This window comes from Sturnus vulgaris, chromosome 2 (assembly GCF_052056855.1).
Source record: "Sturnus vulgaris isolate bStuVul1 chromosome 2, bStuVul1.hap1, whole genome shotgun sequence".
Classification (NCBI taxonomy): domain Eukaryota; kingdom Metazoa; phylum Chordata; class Aves; order Passeriformes; family Sturnidae; genus Sturnus; species Sturnus vulgaris.
The window spans coordinates 15,717,890-15,739,479 of NC_142244.1; the positions used below are offsets into that span (position 1 = coordinate 15,717,890).

The 21,590-nt window shown below is 37.8% G+C and overlaps 1 protein-coding gene across 3 annotated transcripts in view; it reads left to right on the forward strand.

Annotated features, from left to right (window-relative positions):
* CADM2 (cell adhesion molecule 2) overlaps nucleotides 1-17,916 on the forward strand; it is a 564,993-nt gene extending 547,077 nt beyond the window's left edge. For all 3 annotated transcript variants that reach the window (XM_088157837.1, XM_088157839.1, XM_088157838.1), the window contains 2 exons: nucleotides 13,936-14,061; nucleotides 15,672-17,916. In XM_088157837.1, the coding sequence (XP_088013963.1) occupies nucleotides 13,936-14,061; nucleotides 15,672-15,790 (245 nt within the window). In that variant the 3' untranslated portion in view covers nucleotides 15,791-17,916. The remainder of the gene's footprint in view (nucleotides 1-13,935; nucleotides 14,062-15,671) is intronic.
* The last annotated feature ends 3,674 nt before the right edge of the window (nucleotides 17,917-21,590 follow it).

Below are 21,590 nucleotides of genomic sequence, written 5' to 3' on the forward strand. Positions count from 1 at the left end.
GTTCCAAACTTTGTGTTTGGAATGTGTTGTTGCATTTCATTAGCATGCAAATAAAGCATTTAATATTTAATTACACCCCTGAGATTTTAGGTAACTTTGTGTAACTAAATATGAAGACGTTTTAATCATAATTTTCTAAGTTTAATGCATAAATTATTAGCACTTGTGGGAAAGTAGACATTACTGGGATGAAAAAGAAAACTGAAGCCAGGAGAGTATAGCTGTTCATTTTTTAAACATTAATTCTACAGTACCTTCCTGTATCAGCCGACATACATCTTCAATGATTATATTATTAAAATGGAACATCCTTTGCTATTAAATTCAAGGTTGTATATGAACCCAAGGGTTCATGTTGACCTGTTTAATAATATTAACAGCATCCATAATACTTCTCTGTTTGTTTCCATAATCTGGAAGTAGAGTCATCCTATTTCTGGCTTAATCCATATTTCTGTTTATTTTTATCTTTATCAGTTCCCTGGTGTGAATTACTTCCCATGGCATAACTGCATAAGGCTGTCTTGTCCACCTCTCTGAAATAAAAGCATTTAGCTTTTAATTTCTTCATTATGCAAATTCATAATAATAGATACTCAGTTTCCTTTTATACAAGAAAAAAAAATATATATCTCCAACAAAACGCTGAGTAAAAATTCAACCCTCAGAAGTCCATTTCAAATGTTTTAAAATGTTTTAAACAAAAAAATGTTTTAAAAAAAGGTATTATTGTATAGAATATTGTGTGTAAAGGCAGGTGAAATGACTACTGTGATATCTAAATCATTCCTTTAGAATTCCTTCTGTGAGTCAAGGTAATACATTGTTCCTGAGCCTCACTTTATTTCAGAGGAACTGAGGCTCAGATAAAGAGAACACTTTGCCAAGGCGCACATCAACTCATTTGTTGAGTGGCAAGGACTTAAATCTGATTTTCCATGCTTATTCCCTGGAAAACCATGCTCTCAAAGGGTGCCACCAGCATGATGTCCTGGAGGAGCACCTCCCCAGCCTCTGGGATTTAGGTGCTGCTGGGAGCAGACCAAGCACACCAAGCGCAAGGTTTCATGGTTTTGCTCGGCCGTGAGGTGCTAAAAACCCCTTTCCACCTTAAGTATCAGAATGGATATGGAAGGAACAGGCCCCATGTTGGCCCAGGTGACAGAGCAGGGCTTTGATGAGAGGCTGCTCCCAGCCAGGGGGACTCTGTGATTATTCTCTGAAATAACTGCGAGAACTGCGAGCTCGCCGCCGCCGCTGGCACCAGACCCAGACGTGCTGGTGTCACAGAGGAGCTGTCACAATGGGCTCTGAATTCATGAATCTCACCTCCACGGGAGGAGGAGCAGCATGGTAAAGGTTTCCAGGAGGCAAGGAAGGCTAAAAACACTGCCTCTCACAGCTCAAGGATTCCTAGCTGTTTCTTTAACTTGCCAGCATCTTGTAAACTGGAGCTGGGATCTAAAAGCCCAGTTCCAAATCAACAAAAGCACTAAATCCTGGCTTAAGTCTCGCTTGTTGCATGCTTACATGTTTTACTGAATTAAGGGCTGTAACACCCTTGAAATACCCACAGTTGACTTCACAGCTCTCAGAAGCAATCTCTGTTTTTCAGCTGAATGTAGTGTCTGCTTTTGCATGTCGGGAATGGTATTGTTAGAGATGTTGGTTAGGTAGTCGTATCCAAAATTTTGCTAACAAAAGCTTCTGCATCAAAGAGCGTGTCATCATCATGTTTTTGAAGGGCATCTTTATTTTTAACCAGTTTCAGCATTTCAGAATACTTCATGTCCCTTACATGGCTATAAAGTAAAGGCAACAGACTTATTCCTAATAAGGGAAGAAGGAAAGAATTAAAGAAAAGTTGCTCAGCAGTGGCATTTGGAAAAGCTGTGTTAATTCCAGATATGTTCGGAACATTGTTTTGTACTTTCACAATTCGTCTTCTTGACTTCCTAAAGGGAGGACTAAGTTTTCAGAGGTCTTTTAAAAGGAAATGTCATTTAATGAACCACTTCAGTTATGTAAGAGTAGATGCTAAGTGATGCAGGCTAATCAGACAATTTAAGGTGAAGGGTTTATATGGCAAATCTCATGCAATTAAAACAGATTAAGAGGTGAGTAGGGAAAGAAAAGAAAGTTGTTGGAGTGATCACATATGTGATGAGAAGAATATTTCTAGATTTTTCTTAGGCTCATAATGCTTCCAAGAATCTTTTCCAGACACATGTATAGGTAGAAACGAATTTTACCCCCTGCACTACAAAGATGCTCTCATTTAAGAGCTGTAGAACAGCAAGAGTGTTTTCCTCAGCTTTAGAGCAAGAATTTACAAGGCCAAAACTCTTCTTGATTTACACAGAGTGTCCTGGTACATTTTCTGGGCAGAATGAATGTGCAATAAGAGCCATGACAATGTAACAGGGTAGACCAGAAATATCCATCCTTTGACTTGGAGATGATATTTGCCTTTTTTTTTTTTTTTTTAATAAGCCTTGTATTCTCAATTTTGAATTAATTTTGTTGATGATCTGTAAACTATAAAGCTAAAGAATCTGTAAATCATAAGAAGAGCCCTTCAAACCACAATAAGTTGCTCTGTGAATATCCTCCAGACATTTTTCCTCGACATTTCTTTTTACCATAAGTTTTTAAAAGACCTTCAGTAATGTACTAAATTTTGACTGTCCACATGTTGCAGCCACCACTGCAAGGAGAGCTGTAAAGTAAATCGTGAAATGGCAGTATCATTTTCTATTTTTCCTTGAAATTTGTGTTATTTTATTTTTGAGGTTTTTGGTTGGGATTTTTCTTTAATGGAAGGCCTTGAACTACAGAATTTATTTTTTTCTTCAGGTAGTGTATAACTTGAAACTACTGGCATATTTCACGAGATTTTTCTGATTTTTGAAGTTCTTCTTTAGACTTAGATATTTATTTCCCCAGTGTTAGACTTTCTACAGCTTTCCAGCATCTGGAGCAAGCTCAGGCTGCTATTAAATTGGGTCTGCCATCTTCAAACAGTGTGAGCACAATCAGCATATAGTAAAATAAACATGGCCTCATTATTTCTTAATGCCTTGCTTAACAACTTTAAGATTAGACCACGTCTCCCATGCTCCCAATAGGCAACACTTTACAGTGAGTAATATTTCTCTCTGCCATAGTCAAGTAATCCCAAATGTAAGTAATTTACAGGCTGGCATTAGGGACTGTTACAAGAGACATATTGTAATATGTCACTGAAAATCAGCCTGCCTCTGCACATTTGATCAACAGCCAGATGGAGGCTTTTATCACATTTATTTAATCTGAGATATACATAGTAATTACAGTGGACCTCTGGTTTCTCGGTGCTCGTCGCTGTCTCAGGAGAAGGTAGGAAATGAATCTGTCAGCTGCAAACTGGTGGGGATGTGACCCCCTTGGTACAATCTGGGTGTGTTACAGCTAGTGGTGCTGACAGTGGAGATCATGCTCCTGGAAATTAATGCATGTTGCCAAGTTTAAAAAAAAAAAAAAAAAAAAGCCCATAAACCAAAGACTGTGTAACTGTATATTTTTATGAATACAGAAAGCCTTTAGGGAAGCAAAGCCCAACGTTATTCTTAGCAAACCCATTACCAATCGATGGCTTTAAGAGCAAACAATCTCTTACTAATAGCTGGATGGTATTTAACTTAAAGGCATCTGAAAACAACAGGCTTAAAGTTCCCAGAGGAGAATTTGGTTAAGATATTGAATTCCACCAAGCATGTCATTATTAAAAGGGGAAAATATTGTTGTTTCCATTAGTACAGGGTTGGCATGAGGAACGAATAGCTTTGAATTAAACCACAGGAAAAATTTCTAACAAATTGAAGGTAGATTTATTTCTTGGACAGGAACTTCACAAATGGATGTTGCCATTGTCACAAAGAATTTAATAGGATTTTGTGCCCTAATTAGAGCAGCTATAGAAGGAACCTCACATATTAGCAGTGATGCTGACCTTATCAATAATGTTCCACTCATTCTTGTTACTCTGTGCATTACAGCAGGCTAATGTCTCTCACATCTCTCTTTCTGAGATGAGCTGGATCACTCAACATCCTTTTTTGGATCAGTTACTACCCTAACCACAAGGATGCCTGGCTAATCTGGAGATACACTGACAGATAAAATATACTATTAACTGCCAAAGAGGCTCTTCTATTACAGTTACTCATACTGAGTAGTCCCATGACAGATTAAATTGCTGTTCAGCCTGAATAAGGTGTCAGATTCTGGCTGTAAGTGGCTGGTTTACTGGGGTGTTTTGATGTCATTATAGGCTTATAATTACTCTAATCTGATTTGGTAAGAAAAAAATTATTATGACAAGCATAAAGAATTCATTTGAACAATAGGTTTTCTTCCACCACAGAACTAAGTTTTAATTAGAGCCATTCTTCAATTAAATTAAATCTGCCCTTCTTGGTTTTAGAACTCTCATAAACATATTCAGTACAATGTACCTTGCACAACTCTGAATCTGTTGCTGCCTCTGATCTTTACCCACCCTTACCTGTTCTCAACTAACTTTACATGTGTGGCTCTGGCTTACTGATGGAAAACCCTTCTCCTCCCCAGCTTCTGCCATCAGGAGCAGCTTTGTCTCTCTCTCTCTACTGATCCTCCCCATCCATTTGTTTGATGCTGTTTCTTGGCTGAAAGTGTGTCTTTCTGCCACTGCTTGTGGTGGCATTTATTATTTGAGCTCTTCAGTGATACTGATTAGCTCTGAGAAGTAATCAGTGAGGGAGTTCATGTAACAGCATGGAAAAAAGATGGCCAAAAAAACCCACAATGGAAATATTTATGCCACTTTCCAGTGGGCTTAAGCTCTTGGGGCTTCCTTCTTTTAGTGGAGGAAGCTTCGCGTGATCCCTTTAGGGCTTTGAGTGATCACTCTCTCAGTAATCTCCCCATAATTCCTAATGTGCATTATGGTGATAATGAGTTTCTTTCTCCTGAAATGTGAATGCTAAGCCTGCCAGAGACCATCTGAGACTGGCCCCAGCCCCTGTAATGGCAGCCAGCAGCAGATGCCCAGGCTCAGCCAATGCTGTGGAGCACAGGTGCCACACTCCTTTCCCACACAGTCCTGGTCATGTTTCCTCCAGCAAATCAAAGTCTGTGGGAAGCAACCAAAAGCCACAAGATTAAAGGTACTCTAAGAAAGGGAGAAGAAACTGGCATCTCCAGTTTCTGTATTAATGAGAGAATGGTTTAATATTTATATAGATAATTAACTTCTGATGACAGGAAAAGGAGCTGTGCACACACTGACTCCATCTGGTCTCTGGCCTTTTTTGACAAAGAAAACCAAGAGCAGGGATCTTCCTGTATTAATTGATGGAAAGTCATCAAAAGAAAGATGGCACTTCTGAAATGTGTTCTGCTCTCCCGAAGTAGGAAGTCATGAATCTCGTTGTCTTGGTTTAATGTCAACCCATCACACTCATTTTTCTAGGTAGAGATAGGTGGTTCTTTTTTCTTGTTTCCTATTTTTTTTAAAGTATCTGATAGGTGGATGTTTCCAAAGTTCAGTCTTTTTTTTTACTGCAATGAAAGCATTGAGCATTCTGGAACTTCACAAGAAAATGAAAATTTAAGTGCTGGAACAGTTGACTCATTCAACCTAACAGGGAAATTTTCATGTCATCTGTGCCAATTGTCTCCTTCCCTACAGCCTCCTGTTTCAGTAGACAGAAGTTATAGCTGGATGGGCAAGTATTTCTTCAAACCCAGAATTGACTTAATTATCCTCTACAGAAAATAAGATGAAGGCAAAACGTTGCAGATTTCAGTTCTTTTTTTCCTAAGACAAAGTCTGAAGCAATTAATGAGTTTATTGACAGCCAAAAATATAATGTTGTCAATAAGAGAAGTCTTTTATGTGCTCTAATTAGAGGAACTGTTCCCTTCAGGAGACTGGAGCTTTTAAAGCAGCATTAAGGAAAAAAAAAAAGAAGAGAAAGGGAAAAAAATATTGAAAAAAAAGTGTCAATGACACAAGCACAAAATATGGAACAAGGCTCTAAGGACCCTGAAAAATATTGTTAAACTTTTCATCTTAATGTTGTAGGTATACAGCTCTCTTCTAAGCATTGGAAAAAAAACAACAACAACAACAACAAAAAAAAAAAACAACACCCCACACATTTACAAAATAAATAGGTATGGGTAATGTTTTTATTCACTTTGACAAGGTCTACCTACTCACAAATACATATCAGGAGACATTTGCATTTTTCTCTCCTCTGAAATAAGTCTTGGCTTCATGAGAACAACAGGAGCTCTTCAAAAGGAGCTGCAGTTTCAGCTGCTGAAACATTAGTGTGGGACTTTTATCTTTCTGGGATGTAGGCTCTTCTTAATAGGAATGCATATAAAATTCAGTACTTGGGGAAAAAAAAAAAAGCCAAACCAAAAACACTTAGAGGCAAAATAGGCCAAATGTGCTACTGCAGTAGCATGGGAAGAAAAGGCTATCAATTCTTTTGAAGGTTTAGAAATATTTTTTTCTGCCTGTCTTCGCTATGGTTGATGATGTTCTACTATTAAAATAGCAGTTTATATGTGCTGTATATTAGTGCACTGTTTTGTTCTTCTTTGCTTCAGGCACTGAAGGATAAAGAAGCTTGTCACATATTTTAAGTTCAGAATTGGTTAATAACAAAACGCATTTTCAACGAATTTCACAACCAGCCCCTTTGGGCAGCTACTCTTTGCAATTTAAATGAAGGTGCAGAAAGTTTCTTTTCCCTCTTAACAATAGTTTCACAAGTTTGGCGTACATGTATTTCAGTGGTTAGTAGTATATTACAAAAAGAGATTAAAAACACCTGTTTCAGCCTTCCAGGCCATGCAAGAGAAATTGAACTCTGGGGTGCCCAAATTAAGATGCTAAAAAGGGTAAATTCTACTTACCAGCATTTATCACAGACAGCACTACTGCCACTTTTCCTAAGGCACATACCTTGTCAGCCATCACTTCAGTCTAACCTCCTATCCATATTGTGGGACAATTCCCACTTTAGTCTTTTTTCCTACTGATGTAAAACCAGATTTTTGAGGTTCTGTTTGAGCTTTTGGCTTCAAGGTTTTTGCTTTGGGAGTTTTTTAGCTTGTTTGTTTTGATTTTTTTTCCTTTTTTTTTTTTAAGTTTTACTTTTATTCCCCAAACTTGGATTGGTGGGACAATTAAATATTTTATGAACCCTATGGCTAAATCTTGGCAATGACATTAATCTGAATACATTTCAAAAAGTTTGTGCCATAAGCATAAAGAAATCTTCTCTGGTTTCCATGATATTGTGCCTCGTGGCTTTTTAACTGAATTATGAAAATACTGCAGCATGAGCTGAGACAAGAAGGAAGAGAAGCATGAAGGGTGGGCTTTGGGGAAAGGAGAAAAAGGTGAGGAGACAAGGGTTCAGAGGTTATAAATGCCATCTAACCATGTGAAAAGCTTCAAACAGGATCTGTGCCACTGGACACCAAAGTATTTGCAATGGAGAGACACCTCTAATGAAAAATTGATTTTTTGGACAGATTTTTGACGGAAGCTTTTGTCTCTATTAGGGCTTTTATAAAGGCATTCTTCCTACACATTCTCTGCTATCTAATAAGCTCTGAGCCCCTGCTGCAACCTGTCCTATCAGGTTAGTTATAAGAAAACAAGACTCTTAAGTTCTTTACTGTCTCTTTAAACTTGTTGCAATGGAACCATGGTTCATAAGTAATTTGAACACAGTGAAAGAGAATAATCACACAAGCCTCTCATCTCCTTGGGAAATTAAGCTGATATGAAGAAAAAAATTCACTGGGGAATATTTCTAATGTAATTTACATTCACTGGTGGACTACAGCCATCCTCAAACTGCTCTCTCCCGATAGTTGTTGAAGTTTGGTCTCTGCTGGTTAGGACACTTCAAAGCAGTGCAGGTTTAGATATCTCATTATTTGAGGGTTCTTGCTAGATTTTCTCCAGAAATCTTCACAGTCTCCCACCACTCATTTTCACACTCACCTGCACCATTTCGACAGCCTTTCAAATAAGACAGAGCTATTTATTTAATTTTTTTCTACTTTTTGGGTTTTCCCACCCTAAAATGCACATTGCTTTACTGATCTGATTTGAGCAAAGCACTCAATAGCTTTTGCAAAAGTATGAAACATTGGTGGGTTGTACTGGGGGTTATAACAAGTCCCTGAATACAGGGAAAGAATCTGGAGTCATTTGAAGCGATTTTTCTGCCATATAAATTGTAACACAGAGCCATGGCCCAAGATCTCTTATTGGAGCAAGTCTACTTTGCCAGAGCATTTGATTATTCACCAAATCAATAAAAGTGACTGTAGGCTGGTGGCTTCAGTACTTCTGTGAGAAATGGGACAGCCCTTTCTTTTCCCAGCCTTAAGGAACACTAATTTATGAATAATACATATACTTAACAATTTCATTTTGTGAATGCTATTTAAGCTCCACAGCAAATTAGGATATTTCCAAATTCCATATAGTAGAAATGGTCAAAAAAAATTATTATTTTGGATGCTTCAAAACCTTAGGTCGTCTCATGCTCAGAGTGATCTTTTTAACTTCAGCATATGAGCCAAAAATACATATTGATAAAATTCTGCAAAAGAGAGGGCTACTTGAGCACATATTCCCCAAAATATGCCATTTCAGCATTCACAAATGTGCTTGTTTTGCCTTTGCTCAAGAAAGGGTTATCTGACCCTTTGCTGCAGCCTGCTCAGTCAAGTCAACTCTGCATAAATAAGAAGGAAACTTATGCATGAAGAAACTGAAATTAGGTGAATAATTAACATAAACTTTATGCAAAAGCATGAAAAACTATTCCAAAATTTCTCTGCTTAACTAAAGTGTGAATTCATATTAAAATATTCTACACTGAAACTTTATCAGCAGGTCATAAAAAGCGCATATCAACTTATTTATTCCATCTAAAGTTTATCTGATGTGTTTCATCTCTTAACAAATGAGGCCTTTTTTTCCTCCCTTAGTAATTTAATTTATTTAGTTATTTAATTTAAGTGTGTGTTACCTCATTTAAGTGTATTCACAGTTTGTGAAACAGTAACAGAGAAATGCCAGAAGTTGAAAATGGGTATATTTTCATAGCATTGACAATCAGTATTTTGAAGAGGCTTTCTCAATTTAGGGGGAAAAAAAGAGCAAATAAAAGAGAATTATGAGGGTTTTGTCATTATGTTTTTTTAAGATTTTCTTAGTTTCATCAAAGAATGAAATAAATAGAAGAAAGAACTGATCTCTGAGGATCTAGTCTGGTTGCCAAATTTTAATTCCACTGTTTCAGGCCATGACTACTGTAGCTGCCTGTGCTCATGCAGAAAAAAAGAGTATGTACTAGAAGAGTAACAGTGTAATCTAAATTTTTTCCTTTTTTTTTTTTTTTTTTTTTTTTTCCTATGGAAACAACTGAATTATAAGTATTTATTGTACAGTTGCATACCTAAGATTTCATTTGCTGGAGTTGTGTGCATGGCAGTGTAGAATTTACTTGGTAAAGTCCGTGAAACTTAAAACACAAATCTAAAAATAATCTGGATATTATTCTGCTTTTTGGAAAGTAAAATGTGGAGTGATCAGTGGTTTCAGGAACTTTAATGGCAGTTGCTAACACTTGTGCCCAGAACACCTGAATGATTACTCATGTTGACTGTATAAATACCTAAAATACAAAAAAAAGTAGTTCCCAAATCCCTGTATTTCTATCTTTCAGATACTGCTTGGGCACATTTTGAAACAGTAATTATTTATACTGTGATAGAAAGCCCCAGATCTATAATTCACTCATGAGGCTTAGGTCATTTCATGAAAGGCAAAAGAATAGTGCATTACTCTCTATGCATAATGTAGAGAATATTTATATTTAATGCTAGCATTATTTTTCTATGAGGAGACTATTCATGAGGTATGCTTCCTGTTCAGAATATTGTTTATGTTGTACAGATTTTTCATTTTGAGATGGAAAAAGGCTTGTTTCTCAAGAAAATGTTGGCCACTTTTAAGAATCTTTCTTTATTTCCTTCACTTCCATCTTTTGCTTTCTCTACTTCCTTCCCTTTATCCTTTTTAACAAAGGAATTGTTCACTGGTAATAGGTTATGTATAAGTTTTTGGTTTTTTTCTGAACAAACTTCTCTAGCAGTACCAACCACTCTAGTCTGGCTTTGATATCAAGGTTGGAATTAGAGCAAAAAATACGATGTTACTTTCGCAGTCCAATGAATACCTACATTAATTTTAATGTTAAAAAAATCAGCCTATAGCAGTATCAGAATGTCATTAATCCACACTAATAGGTGGAACCTTGTATTTAGGTTGGCTTTGGGTCACTTTGTGTAGTCACATCAGGTATGTCAGAGGAGGAGTGAGTCACTCTATGTTGGAAATCACCTGAGGATAAAAACACAGAGATGTGTTTAGCTCAGTGTATTGGGAGGATTTTTATCTGTAATGTTTATTAAAGCTCACAGAGGACACGCGTTGTAAGTCTGGGTATTGAGCTAAGGCTGTGCACTTCAATCAGCTTTGCAAAAATGCCTGTAGATAAAGTTCTGTGCTAACCCTGCTTTGGATTATGCTCTGCATCAGGAAGTGTATTATCCCTTAAAAGATCTCCTTTCATTCTCCAGTGTTACCAGCAGGAGCCCGTTTTCAGTGGGAAAACATGTTCATGCTGTTCCTGTCCCAGTGCTGCCAAAGAGCATCTCCAGCAGGTCACACACAGGGCCTGGGCACACGGGTGGTCCTCAGAGTCCAAATGGGTCCTGCTTTTTTGCTGCAGGGAGGAGCTTTACTCAACATTTGGCACAGGCACCACAGAAGGAGGAAATTTCTAGATGGCTCAAGCAGGCTGTCATTCCTGCAGCAGGCTGTCACCTTCCATCCTCTCAAGTGAGCAGGCTCCTCCTCCTTGCTCTGTTCAGAAAACAAAGCCCCTGCAAGGCAAGGGAGAGAGTGGCTGAGTGCTCCAAGCTCTTGCTTTGGGAAGGCCATGCTTCAGCACTCTTGCTTTCCCCTGTGAGTCTCCTGGTGCACAGGATTTGGGGTCCATTAATGACCAAAATGTGTACTCAGCGTGGTGCCACCACCATGCCATGTGGAGGTGGAAGAGGATGCAGGAGAGCTGACTTTACAAGGTGTTTCTAGCTTTATTGAGGCCAAATACCTATTATTTGCCATCATGTCCACAGAAGTGCTGTGACCAGCTTCCCCAAAGTCCTTGTGGCAGCCAGAAGAGAAGGGTGTGGGAGCTCAGGAAGCCAGCTGTAAGTGACAAAGTCCTGCCTGATGAGTCCAGTGATTGTTAAGAGCAGAACTGAATCTGTAGCAGTGGCCACACCACTCTGTGCTCCAGGAAGCCTGAAAATGTAGCTGCAGAATGCTTCACAGTTTGCAAAAGAAAGGGAAAACATGACTCATTTTTTTCATCTATGGAACATTGTATTTATATACACGTGCAGTTGTAGATCTTGGAATCATAGAATGGCTTGAGTTGGAAGGGACCCTGAAGATCATCCACTTCCATGGGCAGGGACGCCTTCTACTAGTCCAGGTTGCTCAGAGCTCCATCCATCCTGGTCTTGAACACTTCCAGGGATGGGACAGCCACTCCTTCTCTGTGCCAGCACCTCACTGCCCCCAGAGTGAAAAATTTCTTCCTAAAATCTACTCTAAACCTACTCTTAGTTTGAAGCTCTTTCCTCTTGTCCTATCATTACATACCCTTGTAAATAGTCTCTCCATCTTTCTTGCAGGCTCCTTTCAGGTACTGGAAGGCCACAATTAGGTCACCTGAAAGCCATGCCTTCTCCAGCCTGAAAAATTCCAATTCTCTGAGCCTTTCCTCATAGGAGAGGTGCCCCATCCCTCGCATCAACTTGGTGCCTCCTCTGGTTTCACTCCAACAGGTCCAAGTCCTTCCTGTGCTGGAAGCCTCAGAAGTGGATGCAGTTCTACAGATGGGATCTCAGAAGAGTGGCTCAGTGGGAGAGAATCCCCTCCCCAGACTGCTGCCCACCGTGTTTGGATGCAGCCCAGGACACATTTGGCTTTTTGGGCTGCAAGAGCACAAGGCCAGCTCCTGTCCACCCACTAGCACCCCCAAGTCCTTCTCAGCCACACTGTTGTGTGATCTGTTGATCCCCCAGCCTGGACTGAGAGCAGGATTTGCCCTGACCTGGGTGCAGCACCAGCACTTGGCCTAATTACACCTCATGAGACTCCCATACCAGATATATCCATACATTTTACAGCCATACAGCAATCCTGGTCAGCAGAATGTAATCATGGTATTAAGGAGTCACACCTCCTCAGCATTATCAGAGGCCTTTCTATCATCTTCACAGACTTGCCCTCTTTTCTGTGTAAATATTTTTCCTGCCTTTCCCTTTTGCAAAGCAAAGAAGTTGTTTGCAAACTATTTGAAGAATATAAACAGCTCCTACAAAGGGAATGCCCTTGAAGCAGTGAGAGTGGAATGATTGCAGCATACAGTACATGCTAATAACATCTTCAGAGAATTACTATTACTTGATAGCAGAGGCATTTTCATTATAATAGGAACCATGTCATGATCCTCAGATTAAAATTTTACCTTCTTCTGCATTTATCTGTTGAGTCAACAGTCACAGGTTAGTGGTTCACTGTTAAAAGCTCTGAAGAATTACTCACCCCAAAGTAGTGCCATTTCCCATGATTGTCTCTTTGCAACTTTTGTGACGCATTGGGCAGCAGAGCAGGCAAATGACCAGCACAGAACACTTGAATCTGACAGCATTCCCAGTGCTCTGCACAGAGCTGCAAAAAGGAACCTGCTGATTCACTCTGCCATTAGCAAATGTGCAGAGGACACAAAGTTGTGGGGGAGTGTTGATCTGTTGGAGGGTAGGAGGGCTCTGCAGAGGGACCTGGACAGGCTGGATCCATGGGCTGAATACAACAGCATGAGGTTTAACAACACCCAAGTGCAAGCTGTGCCAGAGGAGGCTTAAGCTGGGCATTGGGAAGAAGATTTTCACAGAAAGAATGATTGAGCATTGGGATGGGCTGGCAGGGAGGCAGTGGAGTCACCATCCCCGGAGGTGTTTAAGGGATTGGATGTGGCAGTCAGTGCCATGGACTGTTTGATAAGATGATGTTACTTCATTGGTTGGGCTTGATGATCTCAAAGGTCTTTTCCATCCCAGCTGACACTGTGATTCTGTGATATCTGTTACAGCTTGCTAACACTGGGTGTTAATTGAGCCTTTGTAGTACATGCACAAACTGATGTTTGAGTCTGAATGATGAGTTCCGGGTACCTGATACCTTTATCTGACCAAATCCATGCAGACTCAGCCGCGTGCAGAGGAACTTGGCACAGCTGCACATTATCTGCCTTTCTAGTTCTGGTGCAAAAGGGTAGGAATGAGAGGAAGAGAACATATAAGGGTTTCCCTGAGAATCAATTCTATAAATTATATATTTTGCAGACAGTATTCTGCTGATGCTATCTGATCCCCAATTCTCACTTCCTTGTTTTTCCTTCTGTAAATAGCTATGGCCAGGTTTTCAGTTCTAAAATGGCTAGGACAAAGCTAGAAACCTTTTCCATTTACTAACCTCTGCCAAAGAAGAATAAGGTAATGTTTTTCATAACTGTGATGTCCTCAGGGTTTTAACAATCTGGGAATACAAGCAGCACTGTGTCGTTGATAAGATACTGGGAGTAAAAGTGGGAATAACCATGCTGAATATTAAAGAGGGAAATGCCCTATTTTCAGGACGATCAGTATAAAACTTGGTATTATGAATTTCCCTGTCATTTTTTTTTTCTCTGTGTAGGACCATTTTTGCTTTTTTGTCTCTCCCTCTAGATCCAAATGCTTTGGCTGGACAGACTGGACCTGACCACGCTCTTATAGGAGGAATAGTGGCTGTAGTTGTCTTTGTAACACTATGTTCTATAATTCTCCTTGGTCGATACCTGGCAAGACATAAAGGTAGGACACTTTTAGTGGAAGTTCAGTCACTGTTGGAAGCAAGGCATGATTTCACCTGGAAGTGCCTTTCCCTTTCACCTTCCCCCCTCTACTAAGTGATTTGAACAAAAGGTAGTTCTCAGTCCAGTTGCAAGTGAGGTCCCTGTGAATTTTAATGTTTTCCAGTAGGCTGGCTAAGGCAAAGGACATGGAGTTAGTGCATGCCCAAGGTCATCTTATAATTCAGTGATTTAGAGAGACCAAGGGGTAAGATTGCCCCTTGGGTTTGGATCTTAACTCCTGATACTTGATTACACGTTCTCATCATGCTCTCATAGTTTTAACTAGCCTATCAGTTCAGCAGAATATATATGTGTTGAGTAAATAAGATTTTCCATTTTAATGGATTATGCTAATATTTTAAGTATATGTTTAAAAGATAATATTATACAGAATCCAGTGGTGAGTTTTCAAATCAGTTTATCAATGATCCTGCTGGAATAAGGGGTTAATTCCTGGGGCTAGTTTTACTTTATTCTGTGGTTTTACCTTAATAATTCTGGTCCCTTCATTTTCAGTCCCCCTCTGCCACTAAAGATAACAGGAATGGAGTGACACTGACTTCTGACTTCTCTGTGGTTTGATTTTGACCTAGTTAGTTCCAAAATCATGCCTTGAGATTTAACCTCTGTACAGCTTGGAGGCCTCTTGCTAAAACTCCCTTGAATCCCTTTCCACACTCCTCAAAAAAAAAAGAGGATGACTGTTGGTATTAATTCAGTAACCTTCTTTTTAGATAGGATAATCATATACCTAGCAAACATAAATTGATAAAAAACAGCTTTTCAATTTGATTGGACTACATGGGAGAAAATCAGAATTTTTTTTTTAATGAGACAGTGAAAGTGTGTCTCTTTTGTTTTACTTTCCTGAATGAGCAGTTGAACATCTTATGCCAGCATAAATAATGCTTTTCACAAAGGGAAATTCAACTATTGTACACATTTCTTTTTTCATTCATGTCCAGAGCATAAAAATAGCTGTGATAGTATAATATGAGTTGGTTTAGTTAATAAAACTGCCTCAATTTTGTAATTTTTGATGTAATTTAATGATACAATTCTGTAAAATGAAAGCCTAGATATGATCAAGAAAAAACAGGATTACAAATGATCAGTGGCCATTAAAAAAAAAGAAAAAGAAAAGGCAAGCATATTTATGAATATCTAAGTCTTCAAAGTTGCTTTGTTTTTGATGGATAGCTATTTCATGAAATAACCAAGATTTTATCACTTATTCTGTAATTGAAGAATATATTGTGTATTTCTGCAGTTAGATAAAGTGGAGCTTTATTAAAATATTTCCTTAATTTGTTGTGGATATACTAGAGTTTGTATATGTGCCTTTACCAGTGTAAGTATCAGTGTAAATATTTCTTAAGCAAATTATGAAGTTGAGGACACCTTTATGATGTATACTAAAAACTGTGTAAGAATATTTTTCATTCATTAAAAAATTGGAGTACATTGCTTGAAATGCACTTCCTATAATGCAGTGTAAAAAAAAACAAAAAACCTAATCTTTCTCCCTTTTTTTTTTTTGTTTCTTTTGTCTTGTACTGATTCCTACAGGAACATATTTAACAAATGAAGCAAAAGGAGCTGAAGATGCACCTGATGCCGACACAGCCATTATCAATGCAGAAGGCAGCCAAGTCAATGCAGAGGAGAAAAAAGAGTATTTCATTTAGATGCAGAGCTAGAATCTTGGAGTTTTTTCTTATCAGGCTGACTGCTGGAGAAAACTGGCTATCATTTCTCAGAATTCATTTCTGCCATCTTCTGCTATCTTTATTAACTCCCATACCTGCTATAAGTAGCCAGTTTACACCAACAATCAGTTGTTGACATCATCATTCTGTAATTACAGTATCATGCGTAAAACAGGACATTTCTTATTGCCTAAAAACCATGTCCACTGCTCTCTTAACATACAGTGCTTGAATATACAGCCTTAACAATGTTAATCATCATCTTAACCCAAGTTTTCTACATATTTAAGTGTTACACAGCTTTCTTTTCCAGTTTTCTTTTATCATGTCCCTACTAGTATGTCATAGAACAAAATTCATAACAAGTACTATTAGGTAAGGTCCTAATTCACTTACAGCAAATGTTAAGTCTAAGATTAGATGTTTACAAAGAATATTTTATACCTGTCTATCTATTATTCAAAAATCAACTTGTTTTTGAAGTATATGCCCTTGGAAACACAGATTGAAATCTGTTTAGCATAGTTTCCTGTATGTTTGGATTTTATGGGAAAAAAAGACCAGTCCAATGAATTTCTTGTTTTGTTTTGCTTTGTTTTGTTATGATTTAAATGGTACCTTGACAACAGTGCCATGTTTCAGTGGTGATAACATGCTGAATAGCTATACAGATTCTGCAAATTTAGGTAATAGAGCTTCTTTTGAAACAATTTTCCTGCCCTTTTACTGGCTTTTGGGATCACAAAGATTAGAGAACTTTCTGAGTAATTTATGTTTTTATAATTTATTTGCTAAACATGAATTCACCTGCCTACTCAAATTTGATGTGTTCATGGGGCACAATTGCAAGGCATTTTAGTGTCTGTATATAGTGCATATAATAAATTCAATTAAACATTACTTGATACATATTCAACTTTTTTGGCAGTAGCTAAGTCAGTCACAAGTAAGCATTTTCTAATGTCCATTATATCCCTTTAGATATGACTCAAAATGAATATTCTGAGTAAATAACATGTGTTAGTATTTTTTTGTCTGTATGTCCTAGCACTGTTCAGCAGCAAACTTTTCTAGTTCTTGTTAATTTTTTCTTTGTTATACAATGGAAGCACAATGTTATATGGAAAGGTAGTTTTAAGCTAACAACCAGTGCACAGCCTCAGGTTTTAAATTACAACCACATTTGATTATTATCCTTAAAAAGTACTATTGAGTTGCTAAAATTCTCAGTTTTTAATTTGGCAGTTCCAGAGCTGCTTCTCTATGTTGGTTTGCCAAAAAAAAAAAAAACAAAAACAAAAACACTTTAAAAAAAAAAAAAAAAAAAAAAAGAAAAGGAAAAAAAATAAAAAAATAGAAGTGTTAAAACAAAAGATATATGTTTTGTGTATACAGTAAATGGACTAATTCTTTATATTAAATTCCTGTCTATGCATTTTGTGAGGTACAAACTTATGTCACCGTGAATGATAGAGAATTCCTGCCATGCTTTTAGCTCCACAGTGAAGGTCTCTGTTTGGATTATTTCTGAAATTTTTTTGTGTAATTGACAGCTGAAAAATCACATGCTCTTAAATATGACAACAAAACACTGTAAGCCCATTGGCTTATTTCCTCTTCCAATGAAAAGAAAAGGTTGCCATAACAGGTCTTGGAAATGATTCTACACTGGAGAACGCAAGCTAGTCTAGTTGGAGCTCGCTTTGCTCCTGTGTTTTGCACCTTTGACAAAAAGAAGTATTTCTCTCTGGTTGATGTATTTGTGAAGCATAAAAGCATGATGGTCTGCTGTAAAGGACTTTCTCCTGGGATTTTATTTTTGTGTGGGGAAGGGAGAGTTTGGAACACGACATCATGTGGTATGGTAAAATGGAAGATAAAGGTGCTGTGACAGATTATTTATCAGAAGAATATAAACCTTTTAAGGACAATATTAGAGTATTTTAATTGTTTTTGTTGAAGCATTTATCTTGTTAATTTCTAAGAAAAAAGGGTGACGTCAATCAAAGCAGCACTTTTTTTCAAAATATACAGACATAAATAATATGATGTGGTTGAGTGTTAACATAATAAATCATATACAGTATGACATTTTAAAGAAATAAGTCTGCATTGATGTGATTGCATGCTTGTTTTTACAGTTCACTCCATACCCATCTGTGGAAAAATGCAATAATATGTTAATATAATATGGTAGTTTGAGAGAACCAGGTAGGTGCTACTAGACACATTGAAAACTAGTATAGGTTTACAAGATACTCATGTCTTTCAAAACATAAACATGTAAAAGGCTGGCAAAGGAAGTCATTCAGTTTAATACCAAAAATAAGGGTTCTTGTCACAGCAGTAAGTTACATTAGCTATAGTACAGCATCAAAGTTTTATTTCAGGACCTGGGGCCCAGTTCAACTAAGCTTTTAAGCACATAGTCAACTTCAGGCATCAGAGAGGTTCCCTTGGAGTATAAGGCACTGTTCACATGCTTAAAAATGAAGTGCTTCCCTGGATGAGGGCCTTATTTGCTCAAGTGGAATTCCCTACCAGCGTGGTGTTTATGCCTTCCTTCATCCTTCCTAATTCCAGCTCGCTTGAATTGTAGGGTTGTTACTTGAACCATTGCCCAGCCAAGGTCAGGTAGGATCTTCAAAAGCAGGATGGGCCTTGTGGTAACCATTTCAAACCATATTCTCCAGTGGCATAGAAACAGCATTTCAACTTGGCAAAAAAACAGATGTAAATTGTACTGTTAAAACAGGTTTGTTTGGTTGGGTTTTTTTTTTCCATTGGCTTTCAATTAAAACTCCTCACATGTGCTCATTTTTAACCCATTTGATCTTCCATTGTCTTGCACCTGGTGATGTCCCTTGCAGCTTGCACAGCAGGTGTGAAAAGCCCCACACAGAGCGTTCTACCTGGGTAGCACTTAGCAGACCTGTCTGCTCTTCACGGGTTCAGATTGCTGCATTGGGTGTAAAGAGGCATCCCTCTTTTCTGTGAGCAGAATCATGGCTCAACACTAATGACATTGAAGTAGGCTCAAAGCCAGTTGTCCCTTCCTTTTGCCCAAATTTCCCACTCTGGAAAAAAAAAACAAAAAAAACAACAAAATGTTTTTATGATGGTGTGAGGCACCCAGCAAGTGTATAAAATGGAGGCTCTGAATGGGAACCACCTTCACTAAAATGTATGTGACATCCTATCCCTCACTCACTTGCAGAGTAGTTTTCTCCAGACCAGGTAGCTAGTTTCTTCCAGTGTACTGTTTACAGTGTCAATTGCTGATTATTTTTAAACTTTTTGATGTAGAGTTTTTTGGTTTTGTTTGTTTTTTTTGAAAATGCTTCAAGAACATTCTCATGATTTGAACAAGAAAGTGGTACATCAGAAGACAAGGGGTGCATCATCCCACTCTTGTAGTGTCATCTGACAAACCAAGAGACAGTTTAAGGAACCTGATGTTTAACTTGAGGCTCAGAGTTTAAGCTAGAACATCTCAGTAAGTTTCCACATCACTTAAGGATGGTTCATCTTGCACTGAGACTCCCTCTCTAAAGGAACGCGTGAAGAAAACCAACTTTTCTAAGTGAGACATGAAAGTTAACATCTTGTGTGTTTTCATTGCGGTATAATATATATATATATAAATATAAATATATATATATAGCTATTTCAATGAGAAGGAAGGACAGAATCATCTGTAATTATGTAATTCATGATTGTAACAGCACTGAAGTTACCATGTACGCACATGTACAGTAGCTCTTTCAACAGTTACAGTGTAGTTACATGTAATTCCCTGTAACATAGCAGTTCTAGTGTAATTTAGTGCCACTTATTGTAAAGTGTTACCAAAAGGAAAACGGACTTCTTACCTTTAGAATTCCATTCGAATTAAAGGTAAGTTTATTAAATTAGCATCATTAAATCTGATACTGCATTTCTTAATCAAGGAGGTGATTTAAAACTTTCATGTTCCCACTGCAGCTTCCCCCACCGCTTACCCAGACTCCTCCAAATGTCTAATCTCTACACTCCTAGGAACTGGTAATTTTTGATGAACATACCAAAAATCCCAGCTACTCCAACTTTAATTGAACAAGCTGTCTAATAAAGAAAAACAGCAACAACAAAAATGATGAGTAATGCTTTTTATTAAGTGGCACAAAGTACACACTAAAAACTATGCAAAAATATAGGTAAATACAGTGTACTTACATGTAAGTATCTTGTACTTGCTGTGTATGGATATTGGAAAACCATGTAATTATAATATGCATTTTGATTATTTCAAGCAGGGGATGACCCCTAACAGTCACAAGGGGAAAGTGGAAGGTACATCTACAAGCAGTGGATATCCTAATGCAATATGTGTAATTCCTCTACTTGCAATGACAATTAATTTATAAAAAATTCTTATACTGCTCCTCATTCTCACCAGCTTTGCTTTCCATTTCTTGGAGCACCATTAAATACCACTGAAACACCTTTAGGCAAAGTAAGACACTGACTCCTAATGGCTTTGCTACCAGCACTCTGAATGTCTGGCACCACTGTTCTGTAATCCTGTTTCTGGCTCAACAGCACAAGTTTCATCTTTTTTTCTGTCCTCAAGGGAGCCTAGTATGTTAAGATGCTGAAATATGCTGCCATATGCCCTGGTATTTTTAGCATGAGCAGAGAAAGAGAGAGAGAAGGAGAGAGAGCTGCATTCTTCTGACCCCTGTTTTGCTGAATCACCTCACCTGGAATTTCCACTACTTGCTCAGTAACTCCAGGTAATCTTAAATTGCAAGTACAGAATGCTTCCATTACAGTACAGATGATGCCTTTAATGATAAAGCTAACATTTTTGTAAACATGAAGTTTTGTATTATAGATCTTTTTACTTCTTGACACTTTTCCATTACGCCCGTCCAGAAGAAACGCACCGAAAGACAGATAAAGTAGAATAGCAAAAGACAAGATTTTTTTTTTTTTGTAAGCCTTCTTGTGATTGCCATTGGTATGACTCTCCTTTGTGTCCTGTGTAACAGGCAAATAAATGTATTTAGCAACTGCCATTAGCATCATTCCACAGTATACTATTCCTAGAATATGACATCTACCTCTTAGTCTAAATACTAGCTATGATATATTTGTATACATTTTAAATACTATTGAATCTTTGCTTTAGTCTTGAAATGAAATCACTGTATTATTATTTTTTTTCTGTTAAAAATAGGTAAAAAATATTTCCTGGGTTCATAATTCTTGCCCTGTTGTTATTAATTTTGGTATAGTTTTAGCTTTTTAACAGGGCATAAGGACACAGCCTCAGCTGGTATAAATCAGCTTCACTCTGTTGCCTTAAATGTGGGCCAATTTACGCTGGCTGGGGATTCATCCCAAACAGCTTAAAAATAAACTGCTATAACCCATCAATATTTAGTCAGCTCTAGATAATAATTTGCAATCCAACTGCAACACAATTCTTCCTAGTAAGGCATGCACGTATGAAGAGAAACCTTAAAAAGCACATGCAAGCTTTTGAATTAAATATGCAATATCAACACTGTTGAGATATCCTGACTTGTCTCTTACTTATTTAAACATAATATTGCCAGGGCATGTTTACATTAAAAACACTCAATGCATGGGGAGCAGAGAAGGACTATTGCAAACAGCAGGAGAAAATTAAATTAATAGAGAAGCCTTTGATGTCAACAGAACAGAGTAGAAACTCTTTTGAGAGTAGGACTTCCTACAGGGTTTTTCAGGGTGGACCTAAGGCCTCTAAAAC